Raw genomic sequence first — 20,503 nt, 5'->3', positions numbered from 1 at the left:
ATAACCCCGGCAAGGATGGACCAACGCCGCAGCAGGAAGACCCGGGAAGCTTTGAGCCTCCATCCCGGCTGAGTTGGGCAGGAGGGTACCAACCTCTCACACCTCAGAGACGCCGACCTGCTCCTTCCCCTGCAAGAGCAGATCGGAGATCGAGGCCACCTCCTCCAAGCAGAAGCTTCGGAGGCGTGCGATTTTGCACGGCAGCCCTGTGCACGCTTGCAGGCAGAGAGTGCGGGCAGGCTGCCCAGAAATGCAGAGCGGCCCGTGCACCGTTGCACATGGCGATGGTGCACCACTGGGTGTGTGCACCAGAAGCATGGATGTCTCTGTGCGCTCCTGCACACAGAGCACCCCGGATCTATCCCCGGCACCCCTGCACGTGCACCCCAGCACCCGAGATCTCCCCGTGCAAGGATGCACACTGCCACTGCTGATCTCCCTCGGCACCCCTGCATGTGCAAACAGCACTGGGGATCTCACTGTGCACCTCTGCACGTGCAAACCGGCACAACTGATCTCCTTATGCACCCTTGCACCTTTGTGCACACTTGCACATGCACACCAGCACCGGAATCTCCCCGTGCAACTGCATGTGCACACCGGCATCAGAGATGTCTCTCTGGACTCCTGCACGTGCACCCCAGCACAAGGAATCCCCCTGTGCACCCCTGCACATGCACCCCACAACCAGGGACCTCCAATTGCACTCCTGCATGTGCGCCCCTGCAACCAGGGACCTCTCCATGCACCCCTGCACGTGCACCCCAGCACCAGGTACCTTCCTATGCACCCCTGCATGAGTACCCCTGCACCAAGGACCTCCCTGAGCACCCCAGCACTGCAGACCTCCCTGTGCAGGGATGCACGTACACACCAGCACCAGGGATTTCCCTGTACGAGGATGCGCGTGGACAGCAGCACCCTGGATCTCCCTGTGCACCCCTGCACGTCCACCCCTGCACCAGGGATCTCCGCTTGCACCCCTGCACGTCCACCCCTGCACCAGGGATCTCCCCTTGCACCCCTGCACGTCCACCCCTGCACCAGGGATCTCCCCTTGCACCCCTGCATGGACACCCCTGCATCAGTGTCCTCCCCGTGCACCTTTGCATGGGCACCCCAGTACCAGGGACCTCCTCGTGCACCCCTGCACGTGCACCTCTGCAACCGGGGACCTCCTGCATGTGCACCCCTGCACCAAGGACCGCTCCGTACACCCCCGCACGTGCACCCCAGCACCTGCGCAGGGCCGTGGGTCTCTCCGTGGGCTGGAAGCGGAGCTCACGCCGAGCCCGTCCCAGCCTCCCACCCTCGCTGCAGCCCCGGTCTCCTGCCAAGAAGCCGACCTTTGGGCCAGGCGGCCGCGGGCCAAGGCCAGCCCCCAGCGCCGAGCTCAGCCCAGCGCTAACCCTCTCGCTCCGGGGCCAGATCCTGCCCCGCTGCCACCACCTCACCGCACATGGGGTGCTACCCTGGGGTGCTTGGGCTCAAATGATGTGTACCCCAGCTGGTCCAGCTCCTCTGTTGGAGTTCACTGCCTAATTAATGAGATGCTTTCAATTAAAGCGAGTGCCTGATGAAGCTGTTTTCCCTACAAACGTCGGGGTGCAAATAGGGTGGAAGCAACGGGGCTGTGCTGCGCGCGGGGGCAGGCAGCAGGGACAGGGGACGAGGAGAAGGGGGGTGGCTCTGGCTGACACCAGACACGTCCTCTGCATCACCCAAGGCTTGTCAAGACTCCGGCAGCGGGGAAGGGGTGAAGGTGGGCAGAATGAAGGGGGTTTCGGCTGGTTCACCCACCCCCCCAGCCACGGTGCTCGGCCCCGTGCCGGCAGCGCTGGCATCGGTCCGCGCCGTTGATTGGAAGCATCGCCCGTGGAGCCCCCCCGATACCAACCAACTGCTCCTCGCCCCATCCCACCTCCAACCTCCCTCCGAAGGGCAGCAGGGGCTGCCTGCATGCCTCAGTTTCCCCACCCGCCCCCGCCGGCCCCAGCGTTTTGCTGAGCACGGCCGAGCTGGGGAAGGGCCAAAAACCGGGCAAACCATCGGCGCAGGCACACGGAGAGGAAAGCCAAGATTAACCCATCCCCATCCTCCCCCCCCCGCAACGGCTTTAATTATAGATTTCCAGTAATGCCGAAACGCGAGAAAACTCCAAGCCGTGGCCCGAAACCTGGTTTCTATGGAGATTTACGGGAAGGGAACGGAGGGATAAATAGGTCCAAAGATGCCAAACTTTGGCCATGGAATATATGGCCGGTGCACGGGTCCGGCCCTTGAGCTGGCCTCAAAGCGAGGACAAACTTCTGGAGGATGAGCCACGCCAGGGCGAGCTCAAAGGGAGGATGCTCGGGAGGGGTGGGGGGGGTTTAGGCAAGCGTCCTTGGGAACGTGACCCTGATGGTTCCCTCCAGGGATCCCCCTCCATCCCCGATGGCTTTTTCGGGGTGCGACCACCCTGCTCGGGGAGCCGCAGGTGGGGAAGGCAGCGGCCGGGGTGCCGGGGGCCACGTTCCCACGACTCCTCCGCTCCCGCGAGGTGCTATATTTAAATCAATATTTTCCTGTTTAATCCGACCGCTGCTAAGTCAACAAACAGAGCATGGCAGCGAACATACCTAATTTTCCATCCCGTGCTGGATTTGGCCACACGGAAAAGAAAGATGCAAGGGGTTGCCAGCCTGGCATCCCGCTCGTACCTTCACCAAGCAGCAAACGGACCCCAAACGCACCCCAAATGGACCCCAAATGCACCCCAAACGCACCCTTGCTCGGTGCTGGGCTGCTGCACACGTGTGTGCATGGGTGTGCACGCGTGTGCTGCCCATCCCAGAGGCTCACGGGATGCTGGAGGCAGAAAAACTTCTCTGTCTTGAGGTTTTTTGGGGTTTTTTTTTTTTCTTGCTTTCTTGAAAGCATCCTTTCTTCCCGCGGCCCCCACGCCGTGCGCCGGAGCGGGATGTGCTGCTAACGGCTCCTGGGGAATTAAAAGCCTTGTGCCCGGCATCCGACACAGGGTAAAGGAGCTCTTCTGCACCCAGGACAGCTTGGCGGGCTCCAGCCCCACGGAGGATCGCTGGAAAGCGCCCAGGACAAACAGTCCTGCTGCCGAGGGAGAACAGCATGTTACCTCTCCCAGCCGGGACCCGCCGGGCGGCCAAACCCAGCAAACAGCCGGTACGGCAGCGCTCACCTCTGCCAAAGCCACCCCCAAACCATGGGGGCTGGGAAAATCTCCCAGGGGGGGAATGATGCTGCAGGGATGCTGAACTCCGAAAGAACATCTTGGGGGAATGATGTCCCAGGGATGCTGCACTCCAGGAGAGTATCTAGGGGGAAGGATGCTGCGGGGATACCCGACCCCAAGAGAATAGCTTGGGGGAGGAAGATATATCTCAGGAAAGAATATTTTGAGGGAACATCGCCACACACTTGCCAGAGCCCATTATTAATCCCTTCCCAGCATCGTTAGCTGGAGACAGACATCAGGACAGACGGACCATCGCCATGATGCAGGACGGATGCTCCGATGCCCCAAAATCCCCAAGCAGTGATGATCATTTCCCCAAGCAGACGACCGACCTTGCGACGCCGGCCTTCTCCATTGACTTAGAGAGGGGGAAAAAAAATAAAAAGTAATAATAAAAAAAGCTTATTTCTTTGCCGTCAGTCAGGGAGCACGTAAATCTCCGCTCCCAGCCAGCCGTCCCGGTGCCAAGTTATATCCGGTCCTTGATGCTCTCGCCTATAATTAAAGCAACTCCCTTGCAGGGCTCAGTCCCCCTCCGCCCCCCCCGCCAGCCCCGGCTGGTGCCATCTGAAAGAAAACATCCCAGCTCCACTATATAATAAATCAAAAAAGAGAAATAAAAAAAAAAAAAAAATCCTGGTTTCAGTTATGTTATGGCTCCAGCACAAAGAAATTTAAAGGCAGGGGAGAGATTTGAAGATACAACCGCGGCGTTGCCCTTAAAAGGGAAAATTCGCACCCTCTTTGCTGAGGCCAGCGGGTTCAAGCAAGGTGAGGAGCAGCATCCCCGGGGTCCAGCCCCGCGGGGTGGCCCATGTCCCTAAGGTGATGCTCGGCCAAACTGGGCTCCTAGTTGCCAGACCCCAGTGCTGGAATTGGTAAAAAATCCCCCCAAAATGTTCCCGAAGTGACTAAGGTCGGGGGGTGTGTCGGGGTGCGGGGTTAGCAGAGCATCCCTGATACCGGGGACGGTCCCTGGGGCACGGCAGGGAGCTGTCTGACTAAGAAATATCTCTTTATAAATTATTACTATAAACCATATACGATATAAACTTAACATATTCATCATTCAGTAAGAGACATTTCTTTGTAAAGAAATGCCACCAGGTGCGCTGCTTCGCCTTGGGGACCTGCCGATGTCCTCAAGGTGCTGCCAGCTGTGGTCCCGGGAGGTTCCTCGTCACCCCGCTTAATTATAACGCTTGATGCTTCAATAGCACTTTTCACCCCGAGATCGGAGAGGACGAGAGCCTTGCTCTAAACTGGTACGTCGGGCAACAATGCTGCAAAAGTCACCCAAAATTATTTCCACGGATGTTTTATGCAGGAGCAAGGAGCTCCCCGTTCTCGGCCACCACCAGCTGTTTTCCGGCAATGGGGACAACAGCTGGAGAAAGAGCTGGATGGGAGGGGTGAAGCCCCCCGAGGAGAATATCTTGGGGGAATAATGCTGCAGGGATGCTCGACCCAGGAGAACATCTTGGGGGGATGATGCTGCAGGGATACCCAATCCCAAGAGAACATCTTGAGGGAAAGATGCTGCAAGGATGCTGGATCCCACAAGACCATCCTGGGGGCAGGATGTTGCAGGGATGCCGTATCCCAGGAGAACATCTTGGAGGGAATAATGCTGCAGGGATTCTGGACCCCAAAATAATATCTTCAGGGAATAACGCTGTGGGGACGCTGGACCCCAGGAGAATATCTTGGGGGAAGATGTTCCAGGGGTGCCTGACCCCAAGATCTTCTCTTGAGGGAATGATGCAGCAGGGATCTGGATTTCAGGAGCGTGCAAAGACGAACACCCCTGCTCCATGCAGCTCTGCCCTGGCCAGCAAGGGTTACACTGCCGGGCTCAGCCCCGGGGACTTCACGCTTGGCTGCCAGCGGCTGTTGGAAGGGAACCGTCCAGCCCGTCCTCTTAAATCGGCATCAAAGCAGGGCAAGAGAGCCCTGCCAGCCCTGTTCCCGCGAGCTTTTGGCTCATCCCCTGCGGGAATGGGTATTTCTGGGCTTCGCCCAGAGCTATTAAAAGCCTCGTGGGTGCCGGCGCTGCTGTGCCGCAGGAGGAGGTGGCGCTTCCAAGAGCTTCCCGGCACAAACACCCGGAGCGATGGGAACCCAAGTCTACTTTCAAACAACAGCCGAGGGGCCGGCAATGTCGAAAACCCACCCCAGGAAAGACCCCAAAGCACGCAGCCGTGCTTCGGGGTGAGCAAATCGCCTTTGCATCCCCCGAGCAACAGTAACTCTTCCGCGGAGAAGATAAAACTTTACCCATCGATAAAATATTCAGTGCATGCACAAGAATATTATTCCCCCTTTTTCCCATGCTGCTGGCATGGCAAAACCCATGGTCCCAGGTGGAAGGATGGTGATTTTTTGGGAAGGAAAATGCCGATTTGCTCAATAAGGGGTATGACATGGGGAATCCCAAGCAAAAGGACCATTTAAGCCCTTCCCGCCAAGGAAAAGGCAATTTTTGGTTCAGCATCTCAGGGCCAGCCAAGAGCACACCCATTTACCCGGGCCTTATAAAGCATTGCCAGGAGATGCTATATATAAATATAGCGTATAATATATATATATCTATAAAACCACCTCCCACCAAAATTTGGTGCTATTTAACCTGAAAAGTGCTTCTTCCCACCCAAAAATCACCTTTTTATTGGGGAGGTTGCTCCTACAAGCAAGAGCTCATCCACTTGGGACTGCCAGAAAGGGCTGGGAAGGCTCTTGGCCATCCAGCAGCGCATTCACGGATGGGAATTTGTCCCCAGTGAGGGACACGCAAGGAACCCTCAAGGCCACCAGCACTTTGGAGGGGTCACGTACCCCGTGAAACAAAGATGTTTTTAGGATGGATGGGCACTTACCACCTGTGGCTTGGTCCTGGGGCTGTGTTCGTCAGGCGGTCGCGGGCACCGGGGCAGCCGGGGCGGTGGGGCAGCAGGTGGAGAGCAGGGTCCATCCCCGGGACCGGGGGACGCGTCACCTGAGTTGAGGGCCAGCATGTACCGTTTGGTGACATCCTCCAGTGAAGGAGGTTGAAGGGTCGGGAAAGATTTGCCAGGTGAGCGGCCAGCAGCTGGCGTAGGGAGGTGGCTGTGGTGGCTGGAGGGGACAAGTGGCTCGGGGACGGTGATGGGGACGAAGGTGGTGGGCTCGCTGGTGTGACGGACGTGCTTGGTGGCCGGGCGGCTCTTGGAGAGGACAGCAGGCGCTGGTGGCGGTTGGTTTTCCTGGTGAGCCGTGCGGTTGGAGCGCTTCTTGGAGCTGCGTCGGGCGATGCGAGGGGACAACACATCAGCCAACTTGGGGTCAAAGCCATAGCCGCGGCCGGTGCCCGGCGCTGCTGGTTGTGCCGAGAGGATGGGCTCGCTGCTGGATGGTGGGATGCTGGGCTCCAGCTCGCTGATGGCCTCACCGGGACCTTCGAAGGCACCGGCTGGCAGCTCACCGCGTCGGCTGGGGTCACTCAATGACTTCTTCTTGATGGTCTTGCCATTGCCCTTCTCATCTATGAGCTTAGCCATGGCGCCGGGCTGGCTGACAATGGTTCGGATGAGGCTGCTGTAGTCCCGTGGCCCATCGCTGCCAAGCGACAGGTCGCTGCCTGCGCTGCCTGCACTGCCCGCAATGGCGGCAGGTTGGGGGATGCCTGCCTTGGTGCTCAGCGAGCCCAGGAGGTTGCTGTCGACGGAGAAATTCTTCACCTCCTCCGCCATCGAGCATCTCCGGTGAGGCATGGGGTCGCTCAGGGAGCGGTAGGGCTCGGTGCCACCCTCACTGCCACCCTCCACCCCATTGCCACCCACCAAGGGGAACTTACGGCGGCGCCGCAAGCTGCCAGGGGTGCTCGGTGTCTCAGATTTGCCAGCTGGAAGGTCTTCAGCTGCCACTGCTGGGTGAGCCGGCAGCAGTGTTTCGGTGTCACTGGCTGCCGGCCCGGCATTGGGGAGTGTCCAGGCATCCACGGCTTCATGCAGGTCTTGGAAAGGCATCCCTGTTGGCTCCAGCTCTGTGACGATGCCCTCGTCCGTCACACTCGACTCATGACCCGACAGCTCCTCCACGGATTTCCTGCGAGCAAGGTTCTCCTCCGACTCCGCTTCCTTCAAACACTGCGTGCTCTCCGCCTGTCCCCGAAGTATCACGTCTGTCGTCCCTGTCGGTGTCACCACCTCAGCACCCTCCACACCTCCACTGTCCTTCTGCTCGGCCGTGAAGCCATAGTCCTGCTGGGAACCCATCCTGCTGATCTTCTCAAAGACCTGCCTTGCCTCCTGGATGTACTGGTCCTGGATGACCATAGGGAGAGCATCCTCATCTCCCTGCTGTCCCTCAACCGAAGCCACCCGGTCCCGGCTGTCGGCGGTGGCCAGGAGAAGCTCGGAGGAGCTCTGCTTCATGCTGCTCTGTAGGAACAGCCGCCGCGTCCCCGATTTTTCAGAGCAGGTGAAGGACTTGGCGCGACGCAAAGTGGCCGTCAGGTCCTTAAGCGTTGGCCGCTCGCCCTGCGCCCAGCGGTTGGGGGGCTGAGTGGTACTGTGGCTGCCCGGGGAGGGGTTGGCAATGCTGGAGCAGCTGTCGGAGCCTGCATCAAGGCCAATCCTCACCCCTTTCTTCTTCACCTTTAGCTCTGAGAGGTCCGATTTGAGGAAGCTGAGGAGCGTCAGGGTCTCGGTGGCAATGTCGGGGTTGGACAAGGACTTGCGGTGTTTGGCCTGCTCCCCTTCCGGTGCGGGCTGGTTCAGGGTCTCGCTCCCAAAGTCTGGTTTCACCTTGGCCGTGCCCTGCAGAAGCTTGGGACGGACGCGGACCACCGGCTGTCCCCACGCCAGTCCATCGGTCGTCCCGAAACTGGGTGATCGATAGACGCCGTAACCCGCCTGGAGAGTCCGTCCTTGGTTGGGCCAACAGATCCCAAACTGTTCCTCTTCTTTCAGTGTCTCCGTGCTGGAATAACGACTGCTGCTCCGCGACCCGCCGGGGCTGCCAAAGGGCAGGATGTTCACCTTGGAGACACGGGCCACCACGGGCAACGGATGACGGGGGACCACCCTCCCGCAGCCTTCAGCCTCGGCGTCGCCGCCATCCGCCGGGCTCTCCCAACCACCGCTCTCCTTCTTCTTCTTCCGGGCGGCGCGGTGACGGTGGGCACCGGTTTGCCCTTCGCCTTCGCTGCCCGATGAAGCGCGGGGGGAACGGGATGCCGCTGCTTCATCCTCCCCGTTGGAGCGGGGTGATGGGGAGGAGGAGGGTGGTTGCGGTCGAGTCGAGTTATGCCAGGAATGCGGGCCGGGCTCCGGCGGAGCTCCGCGGGGAGAACGGAGAGCCGGGTGCGGGACGCGGCTGCGGGGTGGAGGCGGCGGGGGAGCTCCCCGACCGCTCCCGGTCCCTGTCCCGCTCCCAGCCCCGCTCCCAGCCCCGCTCCCGTTCCCCATCCCGATCCCATTCCCGTTCCCATTCCCGGTTCCCCCCGGAGGTTGCCGGCAGCTTTCCCCGAAGAGTTTCCGCATCGCCGGGACGCTGGGCCAACGCGGCGGCTCCGCGTTTAACCCCGGGCCCGGCGGCGACGACGACGGCGGCGGTGGCGGCGGTGGAGCCGGGGACGGTAGCTGAGCCCCGGCATGAACCGGGCCCGTTGGCTCCGGCTCGGTAAAACGAAGCGAAAGCTGCCGTACCGACGGGGCCAGGCTGCCAAAAGCCCGGCCCGGTTGTTGCTCCGCGATCGACGCTGAAACTTTCCTACCCGGGAAGAAGAAGGAGGAGGAGGAGGAGGAGGAGGAAGGCGGGGAGGAGGCGGGCAGGAGCCACCGACCCGCCGCTACCCCCCGACCGCTGCCCCCCTCCGCCATTGTCTGCCCCCCCCCGCCACCGCCGCCTCCGCCGCCTCCGCCCGCCCCCCGGCCCCGCCGCCGCCGCGCCCCGGCCCCGGCCCCGCCGCAGGCACCGCCCGGCCCCGCTCCTCCTCCGGGCTGCCAGCGGGCTTCATCCCTCCCGCTTTGTTTTCTCTCTCCCTTTTTTTTTTTTTTTTTTTGGCTTTTCCTCCTCCCTCACCCCCTGCTTTTTTATTTGTTGCATTCAAATAAACTTTCCTCCCCGGAGGCGTGGTTTCCTCCCGCAGAGGGGGATGGTTGGAGATTTTGCCTTTTTTTTTATTTATTTAATTTCTTTTTTTTTGGGGGGGGGGGGGGAGAGAAAGGCGGTCGCAGAGCTGCCCTCCCACTCCCCGGACAACCAGAAGCACCCCGCATCCCCCCCGCATCCTTCATCCCCCCCTGCATCCTTCACCCCCCCCCCCGCATCCTTCATCCCCCCCCCCGCACCCTTCACCCCCCCTCCACATCCTTCATCCCTTCCCCTCCATGTCCTCCCAACTTTTTTTTTTTTTTTTTTAGTGGAAAACAGGATAAGTAAGCAAAAACTGGATGCCAGCGAGAGATCCTTCCCTTCGCTGTGGATTTCTCCAGCCCCAGCTTTGCAACTCATCTTGGGGAAGGCAGAACACCTTGTTCCCAACTTGCAAAGAGCTCCAGCAACGCGCCGCCCCACGAACAGACTTTCTCGTTGTTTTTTAGCATCGCTTGTCAGCGCTTGCTATTTGCAGCCCATAACCTCCTTTTCCCCAAGACGACGGATTTATTGCTGGGGATGTGAGAAATGAAGATGGCCGGGGGTTGGTTGATGAGTGACCTGGGGGCCTTGGCAGGGTGGATGGGGCTGGAGAGGTGTCCTGGCCACGTAAAGGACATTGCTGTCTCTGTCCCAGGGGCACGAAAAAACCTGGTGGTGATTTAAAAAAAAATCTAACACCCCCTGTAAATGCATTTTTCAGGACCTAAAAAGCGCCTCTGGCGATGCCGTGAGATGCACTGCCCCAGCAGGTATTCCTTCCCCAGCTCTCCCTTCCCTCCCTCCACCCTCCTCCTCCAGTTCCTCCAGGGCTGGGTGTCTCCTGGCCGTAAGGATGATGTCTCCATGATGTCCCCACAGTCACCTGGTGTTCAGGATGGGATCTGGGGAAGAGCCACACAGTTCATCACCAGCTGGTCCTCAGGCTGCTGGTGTTGAGCATCTCACAAGCGAAGGAGATTTTTTGAAGTACCTCATCTCTCAGGTGCCCCGTTGTGCCCATCACCCTGGCTTCTAGGCCTGGTTGGTACCAAGGGAACTGCTGACGGGACCCCAAGCCTGGGCAGGACATGGTCGACCCAAAGTGCAAAAATTAGTGAGCTCCATGTGCCTTCTAACCTTGAAAACACCCAAAATTTGTGATTCCACATTCAGGGATCTCATCAGGTTGGCCTGGGGCCACCGGATGTCACTGCCTGAGCCCACGCTGTCCCTGCAGCCACCACTGGCCTTTTTGGGACCTGCTTTTTTTTTTTTTTTTCTCTGCAAGCTTTATTGCGGTTACATTTTGGCCTGCCACCTCATCCCATGGCCGCTATCCAGGCGCAGGGTGAGGTGACAGAGCAGGGCTCCTCCATCCCTCCCTGGAGCCCGGTGGGCACCCACAGATCCAGCTGGATTTCTCCAAATCTGAATATTTTGCGCCCTCTCCTGGGTCCAGATGGCGTGGCCCGATGTCTCCTGCCCTGTCACCTTCCTTTTGTCTGGGAAGAGTTGGGGACACCAGGCTGGGATTGTCCCACTAGCAACCGCTCTTGCAGCCCCCCAGAATTTTGCTCTTCCATTGCGGGACCCCAGAAATACATTGGAGGAGATTTTGGCATGGATGAGCTCTGGCCAAGGGAAACCCTGGGGCTGGTGCTGCCTCTTCCATCACTTTCTGTGCTCCACCCCAAAGCTGTTGGAACCATGCATGGTCCTTCCCACCAGGACACAGCCACCACTCCTCCAAAACCAGGCAGCTTGAGCTAAGACCGTTGCAGGATCCCTCTCCATTCCAGCCCATCACCATGCTGAGATCTTTGAGCGCCATCCAAGGACTGATGACCACCCTGGGCACTCTCCTCATCCTTACAACAGCAAGGAGCCACGTTGGGACCACCGGCCCTGGGTGCTGGCGAGGTCCTTGGGTGGTCAGGTACCCAAGGAAGATGCCGTGTGATTGCAGGGAGTAAGTCGGGATGAAGTCACGCGCTTGGCTGAATTCAGGAGGGATGTTTATCTCCGGAGATTTGAAGCAAATTGCTTAAATCAACTTAGACGTGATTATTACGCACAGATAACCTGTGAGAGATGCAGCGAAACAGTTATCCCTATAGATACATACATACACTGTGTAGATACATCTGGTGCCACATAGCCTGTGCTGGGCTACAAACCGTGTATTATATGTATGTATATACAGTGGGTGTATATATCTGTACATATCCATCTGAAAAAGGGGGGGAGGTTTATTCTGTACATCCTATATGTTAAAGAAGACTCACAGAGCAATTAGTGGTGCATCCACCCTGTGCCGTGTAAGCAAATCCCTCCTGGCCAGGAGGAAGCAACATCCCACCGGAGACTGTGGGGAGCAAAGCTTAAGCCCCCACCCAACGTGGTGGTGGCCAAGCCAACGGTGGGACATGCAGTGACATGGTTGAGGACACCGACTGACTCGGTGGCATGGGTGTCCCGACTCCAGGCATTGTGTCCAGGTGTGCCAGCTCTGGTTTTGGTGGATCCTGGAGGTGACAGCAGGATGCTGAGGATGCTGGGATGGCCCAGATTTGGGGTGCTGGGCTAAGCAGGGAGCTGGACCCAGATGATGCTGAAGGTCCCCAGGCAGGTGATAACATCTCTGGCTTGTGCGTAACCCAGCCCATGGTCATTGCTTGGGTGGGAAATCCAGCATGGGTGTCCCAGTTGCCCTTATGTCCCCCTTCCCAGTTCCCAGTCTGGCCAGGGATGCTCTCCCACCATTTTGCAGCACCAGTGGGCCCATGTCTCTTACTGGTGTGACCCCATTCTGGGGCCTGGGGGATAGGAACGTCCCAGTATTACCCAAAAAAACCCATCCATGACACTGATCTTTAGCTAGAGAAACACACAGCCCCATGTTCCTCAGACAGGTATGAGCTGCAATAAATCCTCCTCAGCCTTTGTGTGGCCCCATCAGGGAATCTTTAAATGAGAAGGGGGAGAAATTTCCCCCCAGCAGCTTGCCCTGAGCCAGGGACCTTGTCCTCCATGGTCCCACCATGTTCTCCATGGTCCCACCAGTGCTTTATTGCATCGGTGGCTTGACCACCAAGGAAACATGATGCTAAGCTGCTCAAACTGTGCAACTGAACCAGAGAGAGGACACTGGATCTGTGCAGAGACGGGGTTAATACCAGCTGCAGGCTGGAGATGGGATGAAAGTGCTGAAATCTTGGGAGATGCTGTCCTCTTGTCCTCCAGCACATCCCCACCTGAAGCCATCTCTGCTCCGTGGAGCTTAAAGCCAAAATTGCTCCATGCCCCATCCCAGTGACACCGAGGTGACCCTTGGCCTCACCTAGGAGCCATAGGTAACACAATGGTCATGCCGCCACTTGGAGTTCATCTTGTCGAGGAGGTAACGGGTGCTCTCGCGAAATTTGCGTTGAGTGAAGTAGAAGAGGATGGGGTCGAGGACGCTGTTCATGCTGGCGAAGGGACGTGTGCACTTGTAGGCGATGGCAAATGCCTGAAGAGCTGGGCAGGGCAGGCTGGGCGAGGAACGGACGATCAGGTAGATGGTCTTGGTGAGATGGAAGGGGAAAAAGCTGATGGAGAAGACGATGACCACAATGATGATCATACGCACGGCTTTGCCCTTCCTCTTGTGCACTGCCAAGCCGATCATCTCGTCCTTCTGACATAAGATTCGGGCCATGTTGCAGTAGCAGGCGAGAATTGCCACGAAGGGCAGCAGGAAGCCAGTGACGGTGAGGGTGATGCCGTAGGGAAAGTAGGCAGCAGACCGATCCGGTGGGCTCAGGTCGTAGCAGACAGTACGGTTCCTCTGGGTGCCGGTGGAAGCGAAGACAAAGGTGGGCAGGCACTGAGCGATGACGATGAACCACACTGCGGCACACACCAGCCATGTCAGCTTCTTCCCCTTCTTCTTGTGCCACGAGGCCAAGGGGTGGCAGATGCCCAGGTACCGCTGGACACTGATGCAGGTGAGGAAGAGGATGCTGCCATGAAGGTTGGTGTAGAACTGGAAGCGGACAAATTTGCAGGTGAAGTCCCCAAAAGGCCAATAATCCTTCTGGGTGTAGTTGTAGATGAGGAGTGGGAGGGAGCAGACGTAGAGCAGGTCAGCCGTGGCCAGGTTCAGCATATAGATCATGCTGCGGCTGAGCGCCTTACGGGCCACCCAGATCTGTGCAATGACCACGGCATTCAAGGGCAACCCCACTGTGAACACCACCGAGTAGACCAGGGGCAGCAGGACCTGCTTGAACTCCTCGTGGAAGGTGCATGAGTTCCTCCCGGCCCCCATGGGGGCTGTCAAGTTGGCCATGGTAGTGGTCCTCCCCGTTGATGTCCTCTCTGCTGGTGTGGCACCTCAGCAGCGCCTGCGAATGACAAAGGGGATGGTTGGTGACTCAGCCACATGGTGTCACATCCACCCTAGCAAGATGAATCTGAACCAGTGTGTGCGACCCCATAGCCCCATCCTTCTGGGTCAGGGCAACCCCCACTATCAATATAGGCTGGGAGATGAAGGGATTGAGAACAGCCCTGCAGAGAAGGACTTGGGGTGGGGGTACTGGTGAGTGAAAAGCTGGACGTGACCCAGCAATGTGCATTCACAGCCCAGAAAGCCAACCGTGTCCTGGGCTGCGTGTCCAGCAGCGTGTCCAGCAGGTCGAGGGAGGGGATTCTGCCCCTCTGCTCCGCTCTGGTGAGACCCCCCTGCAGTGCTGCGTCCAGCTCGGGGGTTCCCAGCACAAGAAGGACATGGAGCTGTTGGAGCGAGTCCAGAGGAGGCCACAAAGATTGATCAAAGGGCTGGAGCACCTCTGCTATGGAGACCTCAGGCTGAGAGAGTTGGGCTTGTTCAGCCTGGAGAAGAGAAGGCTGCGGGGAGACCTTAGAGCCCCTTCCAGTCCCCAAAGGGGCTCCAGGAAAGCTGGAGAGGGGCTGGTGCCAAGGGCAGGGAGTGACAGGCCAAGGGGAATGGCCTGAAGCTGCAGGAGGGGAGATGGAGATGGGATGTGAGGCAGAAATCCTTCCCTGTGAGGGTGCTGAGGCCCTGGCACAGGTTGCCCCGAGAAGCTGTGGCTGCCCCTGGCTCCCTGGCAGTGTTGAAGGCCAGGTTGGATGGGGCTTTGGGCAAGCTGGGCTAGTGGAGGGTGTCCCTGCCCATGGCAGGGGTGGCACTGGATGGGCTGGGAGGTCCCTGCCCACCCAAACCAGTCTGTGGTTCTATGGTTCTAAACTACGATGACGGATTTAGGGGTCCATCAGGAAGGTGAAGGTGGAGAGAGTGGGACCATACGGGGTGGTGGCATACAGGACAGTGTGGCTGCCATGATCATCACCTTCTCAGCTCCACCTTCCCCGGCACTTGCACCCACAGAAAGGTTTGCACAAGGCCAAACCGCCCTCATCCCAGTGCCAAAGAGGAAATTGCGGCACGGCGTGCCGTTAGCTGCCGGCATGGCTTCCTGCTCCTCTGCAGGGGGTGCCAAAACCCTACGGCCAGTCACCCGAGCAGGCTGGGTCCCCTGAGTTTTGGGAGATGACACCTGCACAGAGCCCAGCAGGACATACAGATGTTTCATGGTTACTTTCATCTGGGAATCGGGACTGGCGATGCTCTGGTCCTGGAGGTTTTTAGTCTGGTGGGCTAAAAGAGCCCATCCATGCGGCCTCTGGGCTGCTCTGAGCTGGAGAAGAGGCCACCTGCCTTCCTCAGAGGCTGAGACTGGTGTGAAAGATGCGGTCCCACGGCACAAAGAGACCCCCCCTGACCCCAGGCATGTCACTTAGCCGAATCCCTCGCCATGCCACCCGTGGGTGCTACACGCTCCCAGGTTGCAGCAGCTCGGAGGCGCGGGCAGAGCTGCTTCTCCTTCCTCCTCTCGCTTCCTCCCTTGCTGGCAGACCTGGCTGCAACCCTGGCCAACGGCATGGGGCCAGCACCTGCTAACCCCGCATGTCCCGGTGGCAGCCCTGACACCTCGTGGGGATGACCTTGCCTGGAAATGGGGCGGTCAGTGTCCCCACGCCAGTTGGGAAGGGAAACTGAGGCAGGGAGGGGGTGGCCGAGCTCCGGGCAGGTGCGTGGGGCAGAGGGGACCAGGGGGACACCCTGTTAGCTCGTACCACTGTGGTGGCCCCATTTTGAGTCTTTGGGGATTTACCAGCCCCAGAGCACAGGCCAGCCATGGGGTCAGGTTTGGGGGTGTATTGGGAACACACACAAGGCTCCCCCATTTTTGGGGGTGCTCCGGGCTTGTAGATCAGTCCCCTCCTGCTCTGCCTGCTGCTGCAGTTCCCTCCTACCCCCTCCCCGCACCCTGCTGAGCTCCCTGCACCCTGATGAGCCCCCTGCACCCCACTGGGTCCCTCTGGCACCCCACTGCACCCCATTGTCACCATGGCAGTCCCAGCACCCACCTCTGCCACCTCCAAAGCAATAAGTGCCCCAGGGCTGTGAACTGGCCCAGCCCCTAGGAACCCCCCAAAACTCCACCGGGACCCAAGGCTTGGGCAGCACCCATCGAGCCCCCACCCTGGGCACCCACAGGAGCCTCTGCCATCCCACGTGTGCTGGCAGGAACATCGTCCTGACGTTGGGGACAAGGTGCCTGGCAAGAGGGGTCCTGAGGGAACTGGGAACGTGTCTTACCTGCTGGGGGGTCACAGGGTGCCAGTGGGTGCCATAGGGTGCTGGGACCCACTGCTCTGCCCAGCACCCACGCACATCTGTGGCCCTGGGGTGCTGTGCTCACCCCATTGAGCAATGCTTCCCCTTTCCCCTCAACGGAAGCATCTTGGAGCGAAGGGGAACAGAAACCTGGGCAGGCTGAGACCGCGCTGCACGGCACGGCACCGTGGGCATCGCATGGCACGGCACGGCAGGGTGAGACCGTGCTGCGTGGCACGGCACCGTGGGCATCGCATGGCACGGCACGGCAGGGTGAGACCGTGCTGCGTGGCACGGCACCGTGGGCATCGCATGGCACGGCACGGCAGGGTGAGACCGTGCTGCGTGGCACGGCACCGTGGGCATCGCATGGCACGGCACGGCAGGGTGGGCACTGCTCCGCATGGTATGGCACGGCACGGCACAGCCCGCACCAGCACCTCCATCACGGCTCCACACCGCGTGCATACGTCCCCATCCCCTACACACCTACGTCGGCCCCCTGTACGCACATGCAGACCTCCTATGCACACACACGGACACGCGTGTGCACAGACACACACCCCCATGCACCCCCAAAAGAGCTGTACCAGGACACCAAGGGACATCAGAGCTGGCAAATGCCACTGGGGCAGGGGACGCACCCCAGACCTGGCTAAGGGATGTCAAGATGAGGCCACCAGCTGCATGACCAGGCCATGAATTTTGGGGTCTTTTCCCCCATTTTTAGATCCTCCCAAGTGTGGACATCGGGGGTGGATGCTGGGGACAGGGAGGACAGCCAGGGTGGTGGCACTGAGGAAGAGGAGGACATTGCTCCTGTTGTCCAGTCCCCTGTTGCTGCGGCCACCCAAGGGAAACTGAGGCACAGGCACCGAGTTTGGAATGAACTGGTGCAGCTCATGACCCATTTTTGCAGATTTTCTCCCCAAAACACGCCTCAAAGGGGTGTTCATGGGGGGAGGGTAGGAGGCTGCTAAGGGACATGCCCAAGGCTACACAGGCCATCGGTGGCACCGGGCAGCCGCAGCCAGAGCTGAGCCAAAACTATGATGAACAAAAAAAAAACAAAACCAAGGGACCCCTCCCCAAAAAAGGCAAATGAGCAAAAAAAAAACCTCTTTGCAAGAGGGGAACAGCACACTGAACCCCACTGCTGGGCTGGGAAAGTCGGAGGAGAGGAGGGAAAAATCCCTGCCCATCCCAGGAAAAACCCAGCTGCCAGATGCGGAGAGCACAACCTCTCTATTAGACACCAGAGAATCCTCACCCCAACCGAACCCACTGCCTGCAACCGCCTGTAACGTCGCAATCACAGCCTGCCGTTGCCGATAAATCGCCGCTCTTTCCAGTTAACGAAACCACATCAAGACGCTCGACCTCCTCCTGTTGCTGTGCCTGTGGCATGTCCTGGGTGATGATCTGGCCTGGCGGATTATCCCAAAAGTCCCTTTTTTCACTCTAAAAAGGAATCCCTGCCAGTCCTTGGGGTGATGGGGTGGGCACCCTCCGTGCTTAGCTTCACCTAAAAGATCCATGGGATCCTGGTGGCCTGAAACCACCGTGATGGGCACCAGGCAAAACCCATCGCGAAAGGAGACTCGGGGTGGGGGGAGCGGGTGCCCTGACACCACAGTGATGGGCACCAGGAGAAACCCCTCACAAAATGAGACTTGCAGAGGAGGAAAACAGGTGCCCATGGTGTTGGGGTGCTCTGTAGGATGGGGTCACCCTTATCCCGTGGGTATAGGATGTCTGCAAAGGAGGAACAGGGTTAAAGAGAAGTGAGTCTGCTCTGCAGCGAGACGGGGAAGAGATCAAAAATAATCACCGGTTCCACTTAGCAGTGGCCGCAAGCTTCCTCCAGCACGTGCTGGTGTGGCTTTGCCTCCCTCCAACCCCTTTGCTCTCAAACCATCTCATGCAAGCCCTTCTCCAGTGAAATTAGCTTTAATTAACACCCTGATATTAATATGAAGGGGGGTTCTGCAAGCTCGCTACAGTGGGAAAATATTTGGGCTGCTGCTGCCCTTGAATAGGATATGGGGGATGGCTTCCTTCCTTGGCAACCTGCCTCCTTGGTTTGTCCTGCCCTGGGAGGACACCACGGTGGGGATATCTTGGTGGCTTGGTGGGAGAGCTGGGATGGCGGAGGTGGAAGCAAAAGCTCCAGCTCAGCAGATTTCAAAGGGGATGAAGGGAGGATGCTCCCGCCCCACGTTTCGCTTGGCCAAAGCCACAACGTCCCTGCTCCCAAACACCTCCTGGCTGGTCCCGAAACATCTTCAGGTGCCCATGGACATGTCCCACCTGTCCCAGGGTGGTTGGAGACCAAGCCTGAAGGTGTAATGGTGTGGCCAAATTGGGCCAGAGCAGCATTTTCAGGTGCTTGATGTGGACCTGTGGGGACCGGGTGCAGGGACAGTCCCTTCAGCTCTGCCACTGATGTACTCTGTCCTCGGGTGCCTCCCTTCACCTCCCCATGCTTTGGTGCCCCAGCTCTAAAATAAACAAATCATCTCGGGGATGCTCTGAGCAATCAGGGTAGCATTTTCCTGCTGGAAATGGGAGATGTTGGGGATAGGGAAGGTGCAATGAGTTGGCGTGGTCTCAGCTGGCAGCGCTGAGGCTCTGGCCGGGCTTATATAAACCCATACGCATACAAACATATAGGCACATATACAGCCATAAAGGCGGAGGCCAGGCTCCTTGCACCCACAGCGGAGATGCCAGGCAAGATCAGCACCCCCGAGCAGATTCTGAGCACACTCCACATGCGACACCACCTCTAGCATGGGGCTGATCCCTATGGATGCCCTGGGAGATGCAGGCGCATCCTGGGCGCACCCCAGGCCATGAGAGCAGAGCGACCGGGGTGAACCCACCCCGTTGAGCTTCGCACCAGCCCTGACGTGGGGATCGCGGTGTGTTTTTAAGTCCTGCTCCACAGGAAAAGCTGCTAAACCTCCCTAAAAGCAAAGTCCAGCAGCTACCATTTGGGGTGGCTTTGAGACCACCCCAAAGCCCAGCCAAAGCTCTGATGCTCTCTGGATCTGACCCCCTCCTCTCCAGTTCTGCCTCATCCTGCCCAGTTCGATCCGATCTGCTTGGGTCCAATCCTGCTTGCTTCAGTTTCACCCACTTGGGGTCCCATCCTGCCCAGTCTGGCCCCATCCTACCTGGTGTGGTCTGACTGGCTCAGGTCTGACCCTGTTCGGTTCAGTCTGACCTACTTAGGTCCCATCCCGCCCGGATCAGTGTGACCCTGTTGGGTCCCATCCAGTTCGATCTGACCCTCTCGGGTCCAACCCTTCCCGGTCCAGCCCCATCCTGCCCGCTTCGATCTGACCCTCTCGGGTCCCATCCTGCCCGGTCCAGCCCCATCCTGCCCGGTTCAGCGTGACCCTCTCGGGTCCGATCCTGCCCGGTTCAGTGTGACCCTCTCGGATCCCATCCTGCCCGGTCCACCCCTATCCTGCCCGGTTCAGTGTGACCCTCTCGGGTCCCATCCTGCCCGGTCCAGCCCCATCCTGCCCGGTTCAGCGTGACCCTCTCGGGTCCGATCTTGCTGCGGTTCGGTTGGTCCCGTCCCTCCCGTACGCGACACTTACCGGCAGCGGGATGAGCCGGGGCAGAAGCAGCGTTCAGCGCCCGGGGCCGCCCCGCTGCCGTCCGCCGCCGGTCCCGCTCCGCCCCGGGGCCGCCCCGCTCCGCCCCGCTCCGGCCCCGGCACCTGCGGGCGGCTCCGGCGGGGGCTGGGGAAGGGTCACATCTGGATTGAGACAGGGGTACGGGGGAAACAGCTGGACTGGGGGGCCGACAGCTGCATGGAGGGGGGCTGCCATGCAAACATCTGGCTTGGAATCATGGGCGAACATCTGGATTGAATAGGGTGCTGGGGGGGCTTCCAACAACCCCAAAAGTGGGATTTACAGGGTGGGATGCTCACGCACCGGCCAACAGCTGGATTGACCCGGCTGGAGGCTGGGACCTGCTGGAGCCCTCGGTGAGCGGCTGGATTTCGGGGACAGGGTCTCCCCGCGGCACTGGGTCTCAACCGAAGGGGTCGGTGGCTTCGGTACTCATTAACCAGGCTGTCAAGCCTCCACGCTTCCTGAGCAGGGCTATTAAAGAGCAATAAGGAAAGGAACCCCGGGGGGACGTGTTGGGTATGAAAGAGCCGATGCATAAATAGCCAAGGGATGCCCAGATTATGCGGGATGGTGGACTCAGCCCTTCCTTTCCCTGGAAGCCCAGTTTGCCCTCCAAAATTATTCCCCTCCTTCCTTTTCAGGGGCTTCTGATAGGTCTTGGTAGAGGTGGAGGGGAAGGAGATGCCAGCCAGCATTGCTGGGTGATGCAGTGCCATGCGGGGGGCTCCCCGGTATCGCCTCGTTGGGCGATGCACCCCTGGAGCTGGCACCCAAATATGAGGCGAGGAG

The 20,503-nt window shown here is 59.2% G+C and overlaps 2 protein-coding genes across 3 annotated transcripts in view; both read right to left on the bottom strand.

Annotated features, from left to right (window-relative positions):
* The window catches only part of ARHGEF17 (Rho guanine nucleotide exchange factor 17), a 37,979-nt gene extending 28,850 nt beyond the window's left edge, over window positions 1–9,129 (bottom strand). The window contains exon 1 of the mRNA XM_054809230.1: window positions 6,130–9,129. Coding sequence (XP_054665205.1) covers window positions 6,130–9,114 — 2,985 coding nt within the window. The 5' untranslated portion in view covers window positions 9,115–9,129. The remainder of the gene's footprint in view (window positions 1–6,129) is intronic.
* Window positions 9,130–10,636: 1,507 nt separating this feature from the next.
* Window positions 10,637–19,755, bottom strand: P2RY6 (pyrimidinergic receptor P2Y6). 2 transcript variants are annotated; one of them, XM_054813376.1, is made up of 2 exons: window positions 19,673–19,755; window positions 10,637–13,761 (listed from the first exon to the last, which is right to left on the bottom strand). In XM_054813376.1, exon 2 carries the CDS (start codon window positions 13,704–13,706, stop codon window positions 12,714–12,716), a length of 993 nt encoding a protein of 330 aa, XP_054669351.1. In that variant the 5' UTR covers window positions 13,707–13,761; window positions 19,673–19,755; the 3' UTR covers window positions 10,637–12,713. The 2 variants fall into 2 exon arrangements, with proteins under 2 accessions (XP_054669351.1, XP_054669352.1); XM_054813377.1 differs by lacking the exon at window positions 19,673–19,755 and adding an exon at window positions 16,044–16,108.
* Window positions 19,756–20,503: the final 748 nt, after the last annotated feature.

Source organism: Grus americana, chromosome 1 (assembly GCF_028858705.1).
Source record: "Grus americana isolate bGruAme1 chromosome 1, bGruAme1.mat, whole genome shotgun sequence".
NCBI lineage: Eukaryota > Metazoa > Chordata > Aves > Gruiformes > Gruidae > Grus > Grus americana.
Note: the sequence above shows the minus strand (reverse complement) of the source record. Positions and strands in the feature narration are given on the sequence as shown.